Source organism: Nelumbo nucifera, chromosome 1 (assembly GCF_055504915.1).
Source record: "Nelumbo nucifera cultivar China Antique chromosome 1, China Antique-T2T, whole genome shotgun sequence".
Lineage (NCBI taxonomy): Eukaryota > Viridiplantae > Streptophyta > Magnoliopsida > Proteales > Nelumbonaceae > Nelumbo > Nelumbo nucifera.
This window is the reverse complement of record NC_142649.1, coordinates 134,457,580-134,479,877: the sequence shown is the minus strand read 5'-3', so window position 1 is coordinate 134,479,877 and position 22,298 is coordinate 134,457,580. Positions and strand designations below refer to the sequence as shown.

General features: G+C 35.1%; 1 protein-coding gene across 1 annotated transcript; it reads left to right on the top strand.

Moving 5' to 3' along the window:
* The first annotated feature begins 9,037 nt into the window (after positions 1 to 9,037).
* LOC104586453 (protochlorophyllide reductase-like) lies at positions 9,038 to 11,239 on the top strand. Its single transcript, XM_010243701.3, has 5 exons — positions 9,038 to 9,219; positions 9,330 to 9,425; positions 9,767 to 10,304; positions 10,407 to 10,765; positions 10,880 to 11,239. Exons 1-5 carry the CDS (start codon positions 9,166 to 9,168, stop codon positions 11,033 to 11,035), a joined length of 1,203 nt encoding a protein of 400 aa, XP_010242003.1. The 5' UTR covers positions 9,038 to 9,165; the 3' UTR covers positions 11,036 to 11,239.
* The last annotated feature ends 11,059 nt before the right edge of the window (positions 11,240 to 22,298 follow it).

The window sequence follows — 22,298 nt, the reverse complement described above, 5'->3', positions numbered from 1 at the left end:
TTATATAGCTGAGTCCTCACGGGTTTCGCGGATCAGTTTTAGGATGTTCGTCACGATGAGATCCGTATCTTCGTTAATTAAGGGATAACGTTGTCAACTGATAAGCTTATCAATTCCGCCGAATCGGGCGGGGAGGAGATAATGCTAGTTGTTACGCGGAGTGATCCCGGGTGGTTCGGAATCCGTTGGAGGAATTTCCGGGGTCACCACGTAGTAGTCTGGAGTTGGTATCCCCGAGCTGATGCTTTTAGGTTCCAAACTGAATTGAATGTTGAAGTGCTTTGGGATCGAAGTGATCTGTTGTGATCTGGCACTGAGGTGATCTCGTCCGAGGTGTCCCAAAGTCACCTTATCCCCAGGTGGTTGAATATCCAAGCTCGGACTACTGCAAACTGGTCGTGTTAGGCTGAGTTGTCATCTCTTGGTCAGGTTGTGTCCACATGTCCCCTCTTTACTAGGTCGAGCCAAATCATCCTTCATCAAGTATCATAGGCTCAAGTTTTATATAAATTATTTTTAATTAATTTTATTCATAAAATGCAATATCAAAGTTATTTTTAGTTTAATTTATTTATATTTTTCGATATTCAAATTCCATTCATCTTTTTAAGTTAATTACCAGGAAATTTGAAACTTGATCAAGATTAATAGTGATTGATGGTGCGTGGAAATTAATTATCTTCCTCAGCGATTGGTTTTGCGATTAGAGAGGATGATGCCACTTTAATTGGTGGTCGACCTCTTCACATCTATTGCGGCATGTCCCTCTCTTATTGAGGCCGATCGAAGCATTTAATTTGCAGTGGACTCGACCTTGACTATACACTCTATTGTCCATCGTTCTATAGAAACTGATCCACATTAGGCGGTCCACACCATTATTTGGTTCGAGGGAATAGGGGTTTGAAATTGAAATTGAAATTAAAATTGGAATTTAGGTCATTTGGTTGGATAGAATCAGAATCTCATTCTCATTTTTAATGAAATAATATTTTTTTTCATTTGAGAGAATGACCATTCTCTCCTATTTTTTTTTTAAATAAAATCTCATTTTAACTGATTTCAAATTTTACTGGATATTGTAAGTATCTACTAAATTGAGCTTCTCCTTGTATACTGCTTTCTACATCTCGTTAATGTAATCAATTAAGTAGCTCATGGACTAACTCAATACGCTATGCGCGAGACATAATTGTTCCAATTCCAAAGACCTGGTCTCTCATACCCCCACAGCTGCTGGGAAGGTAGTCTTTGGTGCTTAATGAGATGATGATTGATGAATGAATAAATCGTCATTTTGATGGATCCACTTTTGAAATTAAATTAAAAAGGAAGAACCCGAAAAAAAAAGGTGGGACATGCACATATATTACGTGGGTCCATTCTCTTTCAAAAACAATGAGTTTTGGGTAAAGTTTGGCTGCCATAGATGGGACATCTAGATAAGCTTGATTACAAACAAGCTCGTGGATTTGGATTATTTGAAATGGTGGTGTTTTAGAAACTGATTTGGTTGAGACTTAGGGTTGCTGGTATATATGGACAAAACTTTTGGCTGTCCAACTCTAGCCTGGGTTATCAGCAGATATCTCACTGTAGGACATTTTAGCAGTCCATCGATATTGTTACAATGAATTTTTATGAATCAATATATGTTATATGGGAAGAGGTCTGTTGATAACCCATCCACGCTATTGAATTTAGACAATCAAATTTTTTCCCATGGTTTTCATTGGATTTGTAAACTCTAGAGCATTATTAAAACTGCAATGAGTTTCAAAATTTACTATTATTTTGGGGGCGTTCTTTTTTTGGATTTTCAGAAGGGAAAAGTTGGTTAATGAGAAAATTCTATTGACCAAGAATCCTATGTTCTTTTTTCAGATTTATGTGGGGATCAGGGAAAGTTTATTTTCCATCTCCTAGGTGGGTAAATGGTTTTCTCACCTAAGAGAAAATTGTCAACACTTGAATGGGACTAAAATGCCCCTTTCAATAATGGACTTATATGGCTAAAATGATCATTGCCTTATTTACATTAGGGGGCATTCTTTTTCTGGAATTTGAGAGGAGGGAAAGTTGGTCAATGGGATTTTGATTCCCATTAACCAAGAATCCCATGTTCTTTTTTTTAGATTTATGTGGGGACCAAGGAAAATTTATTTTTCTGTGCATCACCCATCTCCTAGGTGGGTAAATAACTTTCTCACCTTGGGGGAAAGTTGTCAACACTTGAATGAGACAAAAATGTCCCTTGTTATAATGGATTTTTATGGCTAAAATAGTCATTATCTTGTTTGCATGGAAAATAAAAGAATATTAGTAAATGCACTTATTCGGGTAAGTTTTTCCTGAGAAACACTTACCTGGTAAGTAACTTCCCAAAAAGCAAATGATGCCTAGAAATAAAAGAACATGGGTAAATGCACTTACCCGGGTAAGTCTTTCCTGATAAATTTTATTTTCCTAAGTATCACTACTTACCCGGGTAAATAACTTACCAAAAAGTAAACTGGGCCTTCAAATCTATCATATATAATGGGACTATAACCTAAAACAAAGTACAGAACACCCCCTACACATGCATAAATATCCATTACCTTTTTCATGCAAACATATACATATTATTGAATGTGAAAATGGGACAAAGATCAACATATTATAATAATATCATTTTACAAATTAAGCTGGTTAGACCTGAGTGCCGAGCCAAACTGCAACCTAGCGTAAGTGCTAGGGTTAAAAAAAAAATAGATTCAGCGGTTTACTTTCTTCTTTTTTTAAGGTTTTGTTTCTTTAATTACATGAAACGATACACACATCTAACAATATCTCTTACATTTTTTTCCAAAACCAAAAAATCTTGAATGGAATATCTGGTCGATTTGTTATAACAGATTAACATATAAAAGGCGAATGAATGTGTATGATTTTATCAGGGAAAAACAATATTTTTCTCAACATTTACTAACCAAAAATATGGACAAAAGTATTAATTGCATGTGGATAATATGAAAAAATGATATTAAAAAAAAAGGTGTCAGAATTGAACTAAAGTACAGTTTGTATGGGCTTTTTGTTGGAAAATATAGATTTCATGATAATTTTCCTTTTCTTTTAACCCCAAACCCCGTATCTTCAAAGTGGAGCTAGGGTTTGCAACCTTTCAATGTTTGCTTTAGACATTACATTCTACAAAGCTAGACAAAATGAATTTATATAAGCATTACCAATAATTAAAGGGGAAAGGTAGGGGCCTAATTTAAGGCCCCTAACTTAGATTCCCACCTGTAGAGGACCAGGAGCACTAATATTAAATGGGGCCCATCTTGGAGTGAACTTGAAACATAATTGCAACCATCTGTTTTCTAGGCTCTGCTTATTTGTAATGCAAAATTGAACTGGACCATATAAAATTTACAGCTAGTTCAGTTTGTATTCATTTGTTTATTATTACGATTTGCATTCTTATTTGATATAAAATTTGTACTTTTTATTTCATTTGCACTTGTTGGCAGTATAAGCTTTACATTTCTTAAACACTGATGTAAAATTTACACCACCTTCCTCCTACCTGAATTCTCTCTCATCATATAAAATAAAGAGAAAAATAAATCACTAAGGTTATGTTTGGTTTGAAGGAAAAACGTAAGGAAAATAAGGGAAAGGTAGAGAAACCTATACAAGTTTTGTAAAGGTTTCTCTACCTTTTCTTTCTTTTCCCTACTTTTTCCTTCAAACCAAACTTAGCCTAATTGTAACATTTAGTATCAGAATTTAGACGCAATTCAACTCCAAATCTTGCTCTAGGGATCTCTGGCTAATCTTCTCTTAGAAAAAGTAAAAAAGAATCTTCAAAAGTTAACCGCATTATCAAATTATGGGTCCTACCATTCTATCTCTTCTCAAATCTAGCTAAAGGATTTGTAATTTGAATGAAAATTAAAAGAACAACAATAACTTCCGTATTAGATTCAAACACTTGAATCTAAATAAGACAACAAATTTTACCAAACACAACCTAAATAAGACAACAAATACACATTGATACAAGTAATTATCCCTGTGCGAGCATGGGATTATTAGTCATTAGGAGATTCCACTTAGCTGCTTGGGCTCGGACCGAATATATATAGACCCAACCCGAGATTTATCTCCTGGTTGGGCTGGCTTTTACAAACTAAGTTTGGGCCCGGATTCTGAAAGCCCAACTTAAGCTCAAGTTGGGCTTGGTTAATGGCTTGATAATCCAAGCCAGCCCCAACCTCAATCTGAATCAACCTCCAATTCAACCCCATTTGTGCTTGGATTAGCACCTTGAGTTGACCTGGCACCAGCCTTAGATTGCCCCTCTACACATAACAATTGGAAATGGGTTCATCCTAGGCCGGATCTAATCTGCCCAGGTTGCATTCCTACGACTACGAAATCATCAGGTAGAGAAAGAAGGGAATCATCATTCCAAAAGCAACAAAAGTAAGCCATATCCTAAGCTTTTCCTTTTGGCCCAAGCAAACCAGTCTAAGCACGAGCAAGACTGACATTGGATAAGTTATAAACTGATCTAAGCAACACTACTCTCTGCAAAATCTAACAATCCATCATAAGGGATAAGTCATGATTATTAACAACACTCGTATCTGGCCCAACAATCTGGAATAAAGCATAAAATTCAGAAAGAAAGCATTCCATTTTGAGTGCTTCAGCCAAGAAAAAGAAAAGAAAAGAAAAAAAAAAGGTTTATTCAAGGTTTTAAATTTCTTAACCTATAGGCAGATATGTATCATTTTGGAAGAGTTTTGATAAACGTTCTAATTAAATGATTTTGTATTTTTTCGTTCGTATCAAACTGATACAGGTCCACCGGCATTGTATCGGTCCGTTTCGGGTATGTATTGGCCGATACAATCCGAAACGTGCCGATACATACTTGAAACAAGCCGGTATGTATTATGTATCAGCCTAATTTAATTTCCCTCTCCTTTTTAAATTTAAATTTAATTTATATCTTCTCTCTCTCATTAATATCAATTTTAATTAAGCCTTAAAGTCTGAGTCACTAAATGCTAATATAATTTAATTAAATGCTCATTTAAGTTACCTTTAATTACAACATTTAATTAATTAACCATTATGCCAGTCTCAATTACTTAGTAAAACAACATGTTTTTTTATACTTAAATAATCTTTATTGCCTTGGTGGGTGTTTCCCAACAAATGTTATAAACTTGATTATTAATATTTATATAATAATAAGATGGATACAAGTTAAATTTATTTATTAAAAATTAAGAAATATATTAACTTGTATACATAATGAATATCATCTAAACCTATATATAATAAATATTAACTAATAAAGGACTTCAAAAAAATATTAACTAATAAATATTAGTATGTATATACATACATTTTAGTTCTTTTATTATTTTTCTATGGTTACTAATTATATCCCAATACTTCGTATAAATCATTAAAGAATGATTTTTTATGTTTAAATAAATTAATTATAATCATATAAAACTCATTTTTATTATTATTTATATTTTTTAAAGATTTTTTGAATTTTCTAGTATATCCATGCGTATCTTGATTTTTCGTCCATATCTATACGTTTCCAAAACATATCTTGATACATCTTTTAAAATTACCTTTTCAATACACCTTGCATTTCCAATACTTCGAACCTTGGGTTTATTACAAGAATTGAAATATATTGGTCATAGATTCGTGTGGCTCTTGATTGCATCAATCATTAGATTCTTCCTGGGCCAAGAGGCTTTATTTTTATCTCCCACTTCCATTCTGTAGGACACATTCTATTGCATGACTGTCTTAACTCTTAAGGGATAAGCTTTTGTATGGCAAAGGAAAGAAAATGGGGTTTTGAAAGATTAAGCTCATTCACTGCAGAACTCATCTGCTGCAAGCAATGGCTGGTGTCCTTGTTTAATTTGGGGGGGATCACAAAATGTGCTGCAACCTATGTCACAGCAGATAAGGAAGTCCCTTTCTCCTTTTAGGTTTGTTTGCTTCTCCTATTCCATTGCCAATTTGCCACCTGTGCCATATCGTGCCTTCTCCTCTCAAAAAAAAAAAAAAAATTGTGTGAACAAGTATTCCTCCTTCATTCAAAAAATTTAGTGGGTTATTAATAGTCATTCATTACATTACAAGACAAGCCCAGAGGATCTATTCTTGGGCTAATTCATGAGAGCTAGATATCTCCATAAACTTATAATTTCTTCTCAATATCTGTTACTCTAAACAGGGCTCTTAAGCAAATGTTTGGTCTGATAGAAAATTAACAGAGAAACACAAAGTTGAGGGGAAGTTATTAACAAATTTTATGAAATTCCTTAAGAACTTTCAGTCATTTTTCTGCCTCTCCCTTATTTCCCATTAAACCAAACACAGCCTCAGGATTAGTGGAGCCTTCTGGAAGGGAGGGAAATTGTTAAAGGGGGCCTGTTGGATATGGGCTGAAAGAACCAGGTCTGCGTCTGAAGGCCTTGTTGATAGAGATAAACCAAGTGATCTGTCTGAAAAGTACTCATATAAAAGTTCCCTCTTCCGGTTTTGGCCATTCTCCATTCTGTGGGTGAAAGAACCATGGTTGAATGTTCGAGGCCTAAACAAAGATACTTTTCAGTTTGGTATGCTTGGCTTAACTCGCAATGAAGCTGATTTTAATGACTATCTCTTTCGGTCCCCCTTATTTTATTGTATTATGTGCAGATAGTGGAGTGGATGCAGCAGGAAAATGATCGATTATAATTGATAATGAGGTCGATTTCTCTTTCGTAGTCTTGGTAGCATCCAGATCCAATACAAGCATTTTGGTCAGTTTTCAGATGATGGGTGTAACTTGCCGTGGCCCAACCTGAATTTTTGAACGGGCTGGGATTGTACTTGTGGGCTTCGGGTTGAGCATGGGCGTAAAATATTGGGTTTATCATTTGTTTAATGAGCCTATGAAACCCGAACCTGACCCAATCCAAGCCCACCTGACCTATAGTCACATCACATGGGCAAATCCTGCTTGAATTGACCTATTGTCTCTTTAAGGCTATGTTTGGTTTGAAGGAAAATGTAGGGAAAGGAAGGGAAAGGTAGAGAAACCTTTACAAACCTTGTATTGGTTTCCCTGTCTTTCCCCTCCTTTCCCTACCTTTTCCTTCAAACCATACATAGCCTAATGTTTTGCCACTTTTTGTGTATATTTTTTCCTCGTTGCATGTGTACGAGGCTATCCACTTGGTATTTACAAAATGCAAAGATTGGAATCACTGATTAACAAATTCTAGTAAAACACATCGTCGATCAAAACAACTTAAAAAATCTATGCCGGCTAGATCTAGAGCCTTAGCCCAAGTTTGAAAAAATTTAAGGCCAGGCTTACTTAAGAGTCAAGGTTAGGAGTAAACTCATCAGGACTGGAGGGTACAAACTTTAAGGATGGGCTTGGATCACCTTAAACCTGGCCCAGACCATCCAAGTTAGTATGGGGTGCAACTAGGGTGGGCCTGATTCAGCATTTATTAAATTTTGAAAGGGGTCAGCATGAAGCCTGAACCCAATGTGGGTGAACTTAAAAGTGAAAGAGGCTAGATCATCATGGATAAAGTGGGCAATGTCATGGCCATTTCTCCTCTGTTTTCCAAAGCTACTGCTTTTCTTGAAGGGCTCTTGCTATTCAATATCAGAAGTTTTTTGTTAAAATGATTCAGATGAGTTGGTGACTATGGTTATACTGCTTCCTCATTTTTATTTTTCTCTGAGAACCTAGGGTTTTATTATCTGGTTTTACCACTTTAGTTCTCACCTTATTTCCCTCATTTGGCACTTGAGTTGCCCTTTAGTAGTTGTAGTTTCTATAATTGGAACTTCATTTCTATAGCCTGTCATTTGTATGTGTTAATGTGTGTGTGTGTTTAATAATCAGTGGAAATGGATTTCCATATGACCTAGATGTGAATCCACCATCCCATGAAACCAGTCAACTCTAGAGTGATCTTACTACATCTAGATCCATTCTGAATGGAGAAATGGATTCAGGTGCAGGTTTGGATCCATGAAGTTTTATCCATAAAAATCAATAGAATATAATTCCTAATCATATATGCATTATTGAATAAATTTTCAGTTAGTATTAACTATATGTCTAGCTATCAAAACCTACTACTTTCACGCTTTCGGCCCCATCAATTTGGGCCTCGCTTCCTATGAGATAGCTTAGATCTGAACATTGGGCTAGGGAAAGGAGAGTGATATTAAAATGGGCTTAGTTGGTCTGGCCTAATCTTATGGATCGTGCTTAAAACTGGGCCCATAGTCGTTGTCATTCATTCAGGTCACAGAGTGGTCTACGTCCACCATGTGCTTTTTTATTTGCTGCAGTCTACTCAATCAATGGCCAACAGCAACAATCAGCATAAGTAGGTGATCCCCACCGTCCATTCACTTAAACTTCACCATCGGCTCCGATCAACTGTTAGGACGGCAGTAGCCAAGAAAAGACCAACGAAAAATCAAATCTGTTGACATAAAAGACAGGGGATACTTGCTCCTTGACAAACGTCCCAAGAACAACTGGTATCAAAACATGGAGCCCACCCATGACACGTGTGACCCAGAGAAATTACCCAGGTTGGAAATCTCATGCAACTCCCACGTGGACGAGATTTGATGACGTGGAGGCCACCAGATGAAATAATATCTGACACTCTTCTGAAGCATCACGTGATTTTGTTGTCTGAGCAAAACCCACAAATTATTGTTGTCTTTGTCCCAGGGTTGTAACTTCGAACTGCTCTGTTATTGTAGGAAAAGACTCTCAGCAAAAAAAATATCAGTAGTCCAAGAATATTTGGACCATATAAAAGTAGATATAAAAGAAATATCACAAGAAATCCGGAGAAGAGAATGTGATTGGGTGCTGTATGTTGACGTGGCAGCTTCTGCAACCATAAATCTTATCCCTTCTGCTTTCCCTATCCAAACTGGACACCATAAATAAGGCTCATCCAATCTCCAAAAAATTCAGACACTCCTCTCCAAATCCAATATCCACACTAAACTATCCCAAGTCCCAACTCGGTTGTTGTCAACAACCCATTACAGTTTAACTAGTTCAAGTACTCGCAGCTTCATTTTCTGGTTCTCATGGCTCTCCAGGCAGCTTCTCTTCTTCCGTCTGCTCTCTCCGTCCACAAAGAGGTTTGCCGTTGCGGACCCATTTGTTTGAGAACTCCTTACATTGTTCCAGGCAGCTTCTCTTCTTTCCGCTTTTCTTAACACATTGTGTTTTCCTTCTACAATGGTGGCAGGGAAAGCCTAATGCATCTCTCAAGGATGCAGGGTTCTTTGGAGTTTCCCTCTCAGAACACCAAAAATCTGACCTTAACCTCACAGCAAGAACGAAGGTACAGGGTTCTACTCTACTCTCTTCTTTAATTCACTTACTATGTCTGTTTAGAAAATGCACTGGTTCCGACTCTTGAACTGAAATCCAAAAGGGGGAAGTAGGGTGTTGTTTCTTTGTAAATCTGTAACCCACCCAAAAATTTATAATCACATTGTATTGAACTTGCGATTATAAGTCCATGCTTGTGTTACGTTGTTCCTTCTCGGTTGGAATATAATCCCTTTGATCTGTCTGTTCGTATTATACTGTTTATCAATTGCACTGCTCCTGCTCTGTTCTGAGCGTACTCGATCCCTTTGGGTTTTGTTGGTTCATGCTAACAATGGGCTAAACTTGCAGAGGGAATTCAGCCAAGGGAAGCTGTCGGTTGGACCCATCAGAGCTCAGACAGCAATTGCAACTCCTTCAGTCATCCGAGCTGCGCCAGAAGGGAAGAAGACGCTGAGAAAGGGTAGCGTGATAGTCACTGGAGCGTCATCAGGTCTTGGCCTGGCCACCGCCAAGGCTCTGGCCGAAACAGGGAAGTGGCACATAATAATGGCCTGCAGGGATTTTCTCAAGGCAGAAAGAGCTGCTAAGTCAGCTGGGATTGAGAAGGAGAACTACACTGTGATGCACCTTGATCTTGCATCCTTTGACAGTGTCCGCCAGTTTGTAGATAACTTCAGGCGATCCGGCAGGCCACTTGACGTGCTGGTCTGCAATGCTGCCGTCTACCTACCCACTGCCAGGGAGCCTACTTTCACTGCCGACGGCTTCGAACTCAGTGTTGGGACTAATCACCTTGGTCATTTCCTCCTCTCGCGTCTGCTGCTCGATGACCTTAAGAAATCAGACTACCCATCTAAGCGTCTCATCATCGTCGGATCAATTACAGGCACTTTCTTTATGCAAACACAAAAGAGAAAAAATGGTTTAGTGATAATCATCAACTTATTGTGTGCTAAACATCTGTCTTAACTTGTTGTGGAATATTCAGGGAACACAAACACTTTGGCTGGGAATGTACCTCCAAAGGCGAACCTCGGAGATCTTCGGGGACTTGCTGGAGGTCTGAACGGGCTGAACCGCTCGACCATGATCGATGGAGGAAACTTTGATGGGGCCAAGGCCTACAAGGACAGCAAGGTCTGCAACATGCTCACCATGCAGGAGTTCCACAGGCGTTACCATGAGGAAACTGGGATTACATTTGCTTCCCTTTACCCTGGTTGCATTGCAACAACAGGTCTGTTTAGGGAGCATATCCCCTTGTTTAGGCTACTCTTCCCTCCCTTCCAGAAATACATCACAAAGGGCTTTGTCTCTGAAGAAGAATCCGGCAAAAGGCTTGCACAGGTCAGATGAAGATGTAGAAAATAAAGATACAAAATTAAGCAAAAGACCTGTGAATCTGTGATATCTCATCAACTGAATGGTTTTTTTATTTCTACATTTTTGGTCTTTATTCAGGTGGTGAGTGATCCAAGCCTGACCAAGTCAGGTGTGTACTGGAGCTGGAACAAGGACTCGGCCTCCTTCGAGAACCAGCTGTCACAGGAAGCTAGCGATGCAGACAAGGCACGGAAGGTGTGGGAGATCAGTGAGAAGCTTGTTGGGTTGGCTTAAATGATCGGCACCCAAAGAGAAGGTTCTTCCTGCTGAGTGCTGACACGCCTTTAATTACCATGGGGGGAAGATGAAGAAACAACTGAACTTGAACTGGGTACAAATGAGTGTTCACCTCACCTGTATGGCTTGTTGTTTACAATTAATATGGAAAATTTTGAGTTAGATGAGAGAATAAAGACACTTAAGAGTTATCCACTTCAAGAACATGAACATAGATAGAAAGCATCAGACAGCTTGAATTAGAAAAAGAAAACAAATCAATAGCATAATCTAAAGAACAGTAACTGGAGAAATTAAGTTCTAAATGGAGAAACAGAAAAATATAACAAAATTGGAAGTGTTTCAGTCGCTGCAAATGGGTTTGAACTAGTGATTGCTCATTTGCAGCACCAAGCATCAGGGTGACTCTGTGCATCGCGAGTGCTCGGGGAGTAGAATTATTTCCAGTTAACCTCTCTCGTTTCAGAAGAGATTGACCATCACTGTTCCTACTTCCCAGTCGAAATGCATTCTCAATTTCCCATGGCAGCAGGCAGCAGCGGAATTTGATCCAAGGTCGCTACAATGAGTCAGAGATCTTACCTTACCAACTGAGCCGCCATCTATGGTTTCGTACTTGAGTTGGTAAAAGAAAAGGCCACCTGGACAAAGTTAATGAGGATTGTGGACAAATCCATAAGCTCTGCTTTACGCCAAACAAACGACAAGAGTAACGTCTTAATCAAAGTAGACCAAGTGAACGATTATATTGCTAATACACAAACATCCCAAATTAAGCTGGTCTTTAGCAATGAGGGGTGGCTCAGTTGGTCTAAACCTCTACCAACTTCATCTCACACCACACCGCACATTTCATACCTAGCCGTGGGTTCCAATTTCAAGTTAAGATGTGCGGTGTGAGATGATGTTAGTAGATGGTTGGAATATGTTTTGTTGGTAAAAAATTCCAATTTCAGTTGATTTATTAGAGCTATCACCGACTTAATTTGGAGGAAATTTATTATTATACATAAAAAAATGGACTTTTTTCAGATGGGCCAATATTTTAGAAAACGGCAATTGAGAAATTGACTAACCAAACAGTATACATACGTGCACTTTTTGCTATTTTATAAAAAAAAAAATTAAATCTTATTATGACTCCGATGTAACATTATTTTTGAAATATGCCACACTTGTTTCTTTGGCGGTTCACTTTCACTATTAGGGGCAATTGGCCACCGGCGAACTTTTGGATAAAGTATGGCTATTTGACGTTAGCATGGGTGTGGTGTGGGGTAAAAGAGTAATTTTAATTAATATTTTTTAATTAAAAGGGAAAATTCCGGATCAGCACGGCTCAAGTGACAAGTTGTCCCTCAAACTTTAAAATGCGACAATTTAGTATTCGAACTTTTAAAATGTGATAACCCAATATCCAAATTTCTAAAATGTGACAATCTAGTACCTGTTGTTAATCAGTCCGTTAATCAGCCGTTAAGTAATATTTGAAAAGTCAAAAATATCCTAAGAATGCTATCTAATTCTCTTTATCAATCATCTAAACATTGACAATAAAATGAACAGTCCCAAATTTTAGATTCTTCTAAACAATCACCAACTTTTTTGAATAGAAGAATCTAGAATTTAGGATTGTTCATTTTATTGTCAATGTTTGGATGGTTGATAAAGAGAATTAGATGGCCTTTGAAGGACATTTTTGACTTTTCAAATGTCACTTAACGGCTGATTAACGGACTGATTAACAACAGGTGTTGATTGTCACATTTTAAAAGTTTGGGTATTGAATTGTCACATTTTGAAAGTTCAAGTGTCAGATTGTCACATTTTAAAGTTTGGGGACCAAATTGTCACTCAAGCCAAAGTACAAAGTATTGATCGGGAATTTTCCCTAATTAAAAAGACAAATAGAAAAACTAAATAGAGCAACGTATCACATGCAATGTACCCACATCGTCTGCATCATGGTTGCAGGAAAAACTCTGTAACCATCAATGAAAAAAAGTCGCGCACGTTGGTGGATTCTTAATAATTAACGACTGTTTCTACCCAAAATATAATATTTTATTAATTTGTAAAATTTTGAAACCTTCACCCAATTAATCAAATCTTTTGACATTATGCTTTACCAAAAAAAATAGGGTAAATTTTTTAAACTACCCTTTTGGTTTAGCTAATTGACTAAGTGTACCCTTACTATTTGAAAATTAACTAACACTATTCCTACTGTTTCTAACAATTGACTAATATCTCTCTTACCGCTAACACCCGTTAACATAGCGACAAAAAATACTTTTTTACCCTTTTTCTTCTTCAAATTTTCAAAATAAAATAAAGAAAAAGGAAATCAAAACCCTAACTACATTTATGGGGATACATTTGGAGCTGGGAAAATATGGGTGACTCAGTGCAGAGTTGTTAACTGGGTGCAGAGGGGTTGTCGAGCAAAGCCATCGCCGTTCAACCCAACCGGCGAATTCAGATCTTCTTGAGGAACAAGTCTTCCCCTCACCCCAAATGGCGGTGAATTTTACTTGACCTAGTGCAAAGTTGTTAATTGGGTATAAGCTTCATCGTATCCAAGGGGTTGAACAACCCAGTCAGACCTAGTGCAGAGTACACCCCGACCCCTTTTGAGGAACCCCACCTTCCCCGTCTTTGAGATGTCGTTGCAAAGTTGTTAACGTCAGAACTCTGTTTCTAAACCTCTCAACATGAAATTCAAATTCCTTCCCACATACAGTCTTACCTGGACATCAGAAAGTCAAAGAACCAAATGTAGAAAGACAATGGTGTTCCCCTACCTCAAGTTGCAGAATGATCAAAATTCCATAATCCACAATTCCACTTCATGCTCTTCAGGTTCTAGCTTCGGAGGTGTGTTTTCTTCTTCAAAAGCAGAGTCTGTTTACTGAGTTAGATTGTCGTCATCATTTGGAGAGAGATTCAGTTCCACAGCAGAAGCCTCCGAAAAACGAAGGCGATCATTTCATCAAGACTAAAACCAGAGCACTAAATCTGCGATCTAAAGAAGGTGAAGCAACCGACCAATCCAGAGCACCCAAGCAAGCAACCCCTAGAGGATCCTATGTTATTCGACCCTTGAAGGCCAACAAGGCCAGCCAGTTTGTTTCAATTCCACCAAGACCAGTGCTGGTACTGGAAGAGGCAGCGGCAATGACAAAGGGAATAAAAGAGGAAAAAAGAGGGAAAAGAGAAGGGAGAGAATAAAAGAAACTGGAACCGCAAGAACCTTCGTTGTTGGAACCTCCGGTGCCCAATCGAAAACCCCAAAGTCCACTTCCAAATCATTTGTCCATTGGAACTTGGAACTCCTCCTATAACTGCAAATTCAAAGAGAGATGCAATTGTGGTAGTTTGGACTATGGGATCCGTCGTTGCAGCAAACCCCATCTCTTGCCACCAGTACAACCAAGCCATTGTCTCCTCAGCCACCGTTTCCTCTGAGAATCCTTGTATTGGTAAAAAAGAAGGGGAGAAAGAGAAAGAGGAAGAGAGAGGTGAAGGGTAAAATTGGATTTTAGAAAGTATATATATCACGTGCAATGAGTTTTGATGGAATATTAACGAACCTTGACGGTAAGAGTAAAGTTAGTCAATTGTCAGAAACAGTAAGACTAGCATTAGTCAATTTTCAAACAGTAAAGGTACACTTAGTTAATTAGCTAAACCATAAGGGTAGTTTAAGAAATTTACCCAAAAAAATATTATTCGCTCTTCACTCTCCTCTTCCTGCCTCCTTCGATCAATTGTCCACCGGCGATTTGAAATATCCTTTCCCCTCCCTCTTTCCATTTTATTTTGGTTCTTCTTCTTCCCTCTTCCCTGATTCCGCAATCCATTTTTTGCTCAAAGAAAGCTGCTGCAACCACCGATGCCACTCCCTTCTTTCTCTTGCCCTCCCTATCCACTATCAACCGGCGACGGTGGCGTGCACAAACCCCCTATATTTTTGCAGCTGTGGTGTCTTGTAGCCAGATCAATAGGAAGCAATACGAGAACATTTTTCTCTTTGCTGAAACAGTATTTTGAATACCTTTTTTTCATTGTTGAAACGGTACTTTGAATGGTTATGTGCGATCCAAAAGATGTAGAAATGTTATCAAGTAGGTGATTAAATCTACTTACTTAAGACTTAGGCACAAACATATTTAGCCATGGATGGGGTACTTCCCACTGTCCATTACTTTGAACTTTTTGCTCTTCTTGCCTTACACGGTTAAGGAAATCAAAGTTGTGCACTACTAACACTCTCAATCTTAACAATACTTGATTCAGAAGCTGCAAATAAATTTTAGCAATTGCATTCAGCAAAAAAGAATTGGTTCATTACAAATAATATTTAGTATTTAAAATTGATGAGAATTTTGAACCAGAAGATGACCTGTTGAATTTTTTTTTTTCGATAGAAGACCTATTGAATGTTTGTTTCCTCGTTATAGACATTGCCATTTCAATGGTATAAACCACATTCATTCCTCCTACGTTGTTTTTTATGTCCATTCTTATTGAGGGCAAAAGCGACAGAGAATCTAAAGGCTGCGTTTGGAAACAATGCAAATAGAGTGTAAATCCCAGTTTAGGGTAAATTTGCACTATAGTTCACTTTTGCCTGTGTTTGGCAATATTACATTTATGCATTGACAAATGACAGAAAACAAATTTTCCAATGCATATTTACATTGATAATGAGATGTAAAAGTACATCAATATAAAAGAAGTAGATTTGCATTCAAGTGGGCTTTTGATAGAAAAGGAATATACTTTATTGGAATTCGTGTTTGCATCCATAAAGTATATTCCAATAAAGGAATTTACTTTATTGTAGGGGTGACAACGAGCCGAGCTTTTCACAAGCTGTTCGAGAAATATAATTCTTAATATTAATTATTATAATTCTTAATATTTTAAATATAAAATAAATAATTATATATGATTTTTATTTTTATAAAATATTTTTTCTAAATATTTTTATAATAAACTATTTATAAAATATAAAACAAGCCGAGCTCGAGCTTATGAACTTTTTACTCAAGCCGAGCTCGAGCTCAAGGTTTTGGCTCGAACCGAGCTTGAGCCTTGTAGAATAGTCTCGAGCCAAACTTGAGCCTGGCACTATTCGGCTTGGCTCGGCTCAAATCCACCCCTACTTTATTGGAATATATTTTATTGATTATAGCTAAAAGTCTATTTGATAAGAAGGTAAATTTGTCAAACTAACCAAACTTTACAATTTATAGGCATCGTTTTACACTCTACATATTTGAATTCACACTTACTTGCATCGTTTCCAAATGTAGCCAAAGATTCAAATTTGATTAGGTACATATATAGGTTCTCATTTCTAAAGTGCATTCAAAGGAAAATTGAGACAATCAACTTACACTTAAAACTAATTTACAAGCAATATAGTTACATAATAATTCTCTGTCTTTGATCAATCACTTGATGACATGCATAACTGTATAATCTGTTGTATTATATACCTCCCACCATATGAGGTGCAGTTTGTAAAAATGATTTTAGCTCTTATAATAATTCCTAGTTGTTTTTAATATATGGTGAAGAATATATCCACCATTGGTTGTGGTAGCACCAGTGGTTAAAACAGCTTCCTTTGAGCAAAAAAATGGGTTGTGGAATCAATAGAAAAGGGAAGAAGAAGAAACAAAATAAAACATAGGGGAGGGAGAGAGAGGGAAGCAGAGAGTTTGTGCACGCCACCGTCACCTGTGGACAATGGACCAGAGGAGGCAGGGAGGATGAGAGAAAGAAAGAAGGGAGTTGCGTCGTTGGTTGCAGCAGCTTTCATTGAGAAAAAAACGGGTTGTGGAATTAGGGGAAGAGGGAAGAAGAAACAAAATAAAATGGAGAGAGAGACGGGGGAGTGAAAAATTCAGATCACCAATGGACAGTTGATCAAAGAAGGTAGGGAGAGCGTGAGAAAGAAAGAGGAGAGCTTCAATAATGTATAAAAGATAATTTTCTTTTTTTTTTGTAAAGCATAATGTTAAAAGGTTTCAAAATTTTACAATTTAATAAAGTATTATATTTTGGGAAGAAATGGATGTTAATTGTTAGGAGTCCATCGTCATCATACATAGAGTGATGTGGCTTTCTTTCATTGGTGGTTGTAGAATTTTTTCTACAACCACGATGCAGATGATGTGAGTTCACATGCAGTAAACTTCAAAACAACTCATATTGTTTTCTCTAAACACAACCAAGCTTTTCTCGCCAAAGGGTTCTAGCGACAATCTGGATATATATCATTGCAATTCTTCCTGTGAACTTACCCAACTCTATTATGAAACCAATGTAGTAATAAAAGCTTAAAATAAGTGACAAACTACTACCATAACACAACCCCAAATGTTCGTTCAACTACTACGTGCATTGTACCCAGACCTAAAAGATGTTAAAAGTACCTAAAGAACATCTCATACTCCTACTATAACATAGTAGTAAGGTTCAAAGTATCGGAAACGCTTAGCCGAAAGGCAATCTTAAATTATGTATCAAAATATGCCTTAAATATGAATGAGTATCAGACAAAAATTAAAATACGCATGGATAGGCATAGAAACACTATAAGAACTTCAATATAACATAAAAATACACTAATAATATTAAATATAAGGCTTTAATAAAATAATATACCTTAAATTAAAATATTTTTAATAGAATTTATGATGAACCGCATCATAGTCAATACACGGGAACATCTAAGTCTCTAAACAATATTTATCAAAATTATATTTACATCAATATTTAATAATTCAATTCAATGCATATAACATAATTCAACAATGTCTAATAATTGAAGAAAAAGCATTTAGTAATGGAAATGTAAAACATACCTTCATGAATGATTATATCCGTTAATAACCTATATAACATACAATTCAAAAATAATTAATAAACAAATATTAAGATCATAATAAAAATTAAAAAATTCATTGTTTGATAAGTAATTTACTTATATACTTGAAGTCAAGTGATGGCAATCAATAATTCAGTATCATAGGGAGTTTCTTGCAGGCTCATAATTGCTTATATCTACATTATGTTGGTCTCTAACCAAAGCGCTTCAACTCATTCTATTAGAGTATGACATTGTGTATATTTGTCTAAAGTGCTCAAATTGCTCCTTAGTATAACATTATTGATAACCAAGTTGAGTCTAGTAATTTGATCTGTATCCTTTAAAAAAACCACCAAAAAGCTAAGAATTCATTGTAGTTCTAGGGGTTGTAGCTGTATGGCTCGTGTCATATGACTCATATACATACTAAAAAGAATTGTAACTATAATCAAAAGTTGAACTCAAACTCATGCTACTTAATCCAAGCATCATTTCATTACTACCCATGGATCTTCCATAATGTTGGTTCCATTCATCTGGTCTTTCATAACCACAAGAACCATAACTGGAACTATCCATTAATTGTATTTCTCTAAGACTTTGATGATATTACTCTTGACTAAGTGGCATTAAATTATGCATGTGGTATATATTTGACAAAACTACCATTAGCATCACCTTAATTGTAACATTATGTTCTATCATAGCCACCTCTATTATATTCATAACTAGAATCAGATCTTACACCACCATCACCATTACCATCATCAATAAAGTCTTCACTATTATCAATTTTACTACTACATATTTGTTTTCTAACCCAATTATCAACATTTATCTTCATTTGATTAGCAATATAGGGATCGGGTCTTGGAGGATTATCTGGTTCATCTAAGACCCTTGCATCTTTTTCAATATCTTCTAACCATGATATCATTGGATCTTCTTCATCATATATATCATCAAGATCAATTGGGTCGAAGTAACCTTCTGGGTGCCTTCTATCTCTAATAAGGTGTCTAACCCTCAATCTCATGATATAATGGACATATATTAACTTTTCCAAAGTGTCATAGGATAGACGATTCCTCTGCTTTGTATGAATGAGGTCAAAGGTATTTCAATTTCGTTTACAACCACTAAAAGAAGTTGTTAGTGATAATACCCTTTATTGTCATTTTACGAAGATATTGAGCATCTTTAACCATAAATTAACTATCATTCAGCTGAGAAAACAAAAAAAAATATTTTAATACAAATATAAAATGTATAATATTAAAAGTAAAATTAATTAATCGACAACTTAATAATTTAACATTAAAGGATAGAAAATCAAGAATATATTAAAATTTTAATTTGCTCAAGTTAGTTCTTGTTCTTAATTTGACAACCATAGGATTTGCAAATTCACTTAATGCCTCATGAAATAATTTTGCCTTAATTGAAATAACAAATATCAGTATCATGTGATTAGAATATATTCTTAATTTATTATACAATTTATCAACTTACATAATTATACTTTTACCTCTTATAAGCAAAGCCAGTTATGGTTTCATCTAGCTCCAGCCTTGTAATGACTTTTTTCAAAGATAATAATAAATCCTTATCTATAGCAAGATCATGATCACATTAAAAGACTGGATTTAAATAACATGCTAAAATTTAAGAAAGGAAAAATAAGTAACATTGTTAACTGGAATCTTAAATACTCATTTAACAATTAACATAAAATATTAGAAATTAATGATATAATTACATAAAGTAAAAAAGAAAAAGATACATGCTTTATGCAAATGGTAAATAAGCTATCTATTTCATATCTTGTTTATAATGTTCAAGATGTACTTATTTGAATTTAGAAATTTCTCTACAATCATCTTCTTCACTCTATGCACTGTCTCATATACAATTCTCATTATTGCTCTTTTTTCAACATCAACAATTGAAAGCATTTTTACAAGAAGTTCAATCAACAAAGCATTTCGTTGAGCTAATTTTCAGAAGTTGTTGTCATTGATAATTTTCTCAACTTCTTTTCCCCTTTTCGTTCTTCCTTGTAATAGTGATTTTTATTCATCTAAATTAATCATGTGTCTCAATGTTGCCTTCTGAGAATTCAGACCTTCAAGAGTAATATAATGAGTGGCAAAGCGAATTGGCCCTAGGCGTATTAACTTTGTTATTTGTAAAACTCCTCATCTAGCTAAGAGCAATTGAGTGATTATACAAAAAATTGATAATCGTTTTTTCCTTTTCAATGACTCTGGACACCATAGAAACTTTAGAGATATCTTCTAACATTAAATCAAGGCAATGGGATGCACATGGTGTACAATATAAGTGCTTCATTTTGTTCTTTTAACATTTTGCCCATTACTTTATAACTTCAATTGTCAGTCACAATTTAAACAACATTTTCTACACCAACTTCATCAACCATTATATTCATCAATTTAACCAAATATTGTGCATTATGTCGATCACTAGATGCATTAATGGATTTATGAAACATTGTTTATCCATTACAATGCACCACAAAATTGATGATCGACAATCTAGTTGGTCATGTCCAACCATCACATGTAATAGTGAGCACATATGTTTCAACTTTTTGAAAAAATGTTTTGAAATGATTTCTCATCTAAGAACCTCCTCATAATCTCATAAGGTGTACGGGTGTAGGCATCCGTATACATTTTCCTGTTTTTGCTATTTCATCCACTATGATTTTAAAATATGGAGAGGTTGTTGCATTTATAGGGATGTGGTTGTATAGAAATTATTTCTAATGATCATATTGAAATAAAAAATTGATAAATGTTAAAAAATTATCAATTTCCTTTTTTAATTAAATAAGAATCATAAAACTATGCAATCATAATCATTCATATAATCATATCACAAAATATATTAGTTTCTTTTATATAAATTTTATATCTAGTTTTCAATCCTTATGGGTATATCAAAAAATGTAACTAATTATTGTTTATTTTTAATTATGAAAATTACAAAAAAACATATTTGAATAATAAATGCTAAATGATCTATGAATATGAATCATATGATAGTTAAAACTATATTTGCTCCTTAGGGCTATGTCATAATAAATGCCAAATGATCTATGAATATGATAGATCAGCAATACATTAACACTATATCCAGTCCTTAGAGCTATATCATAACAAAATGTAATTAACTATTATTTATTTTTAATTTTGAAAATTATAAAAATTCAAAAAGATGTATTTAAATAATAAATGCGAAATGATCTATGGATGTGATAGATCAGCCATATGTTAACACTATATTCAATCCTTATGGGCAAATCACAATAAAAAATAAATAATTAATATTTGTTTTTAATTCTAAGAATTACAAAAAATTAAAAAAAAATCATATTTGAAGAATAAATATCAAATGATCTATGGATATTATAGATCAGACATATATTAACAATATATTCAATCCCTAAGGCTATATCATACCAAAATGTAATTAATTAATATTTATTTTTAATTCTGAAAATTACAAAAAATAAATAAATATCATATTTGAATAATAAATGCTAAATGATCTATGGATATGACAGATCAACAATATATTAACACTATATTCAGTCATCACAATAAATTAAATAATTAATATTTATTTTTTAATTCGGAAATTTAAAAAAAAAATCATACTTGAAGAATAAATGCCAAAAGATCTATGGATATGATAGATCAGCCATATATTAACACTATATTCAGTCCTTATGGACAAATCACAATAAAAAATAAATAATTCATATTTATTTTTTAATTCCAAAAATTACAAAAATAAATAAATATTACATAGAAAATTTTAAATCTTAAATGGATATGGTAAATCATCTATAGATTTCTAACATATTAAGTCCCTACATGCAAATGAATTTCATTTTTTTATTTTTTTTATTTTTTCCAATTTTCCTCATAAAAATCCATAGATCTATACATATAATAAAAAAAAAATTGTAATTTTTTACAGGGAAATGTAAATCAGCCAAGGTTAGAACACTTCCAAGCATTCAAAAAAGAAAGAAACAACAAATCAAAAAAGTTGAAAAACACATCTATTTTCGCAATATTTTCCAAAGCTTCAAAAATCTTCAACTTTGATGTATTTTTCTTGGGTTTTTTTTTTGTAGATCTAACATTCTAAGTAAGTTTTTCAAAGTTTTGGAGTGGTTTGGGGGGAGAGAAGGCTTTTTTTTGGAGTAAGAAGTCGTCTTTCCCCCATACTCTTTTTATTTTCCACCCATATCTTTTTAGTGGCATATCGGTCGATACACCCTCGTATCGGTAGTGTATCGCTCGATACGGCCCCAAAGCGCCCGATATAAGCGCGTAT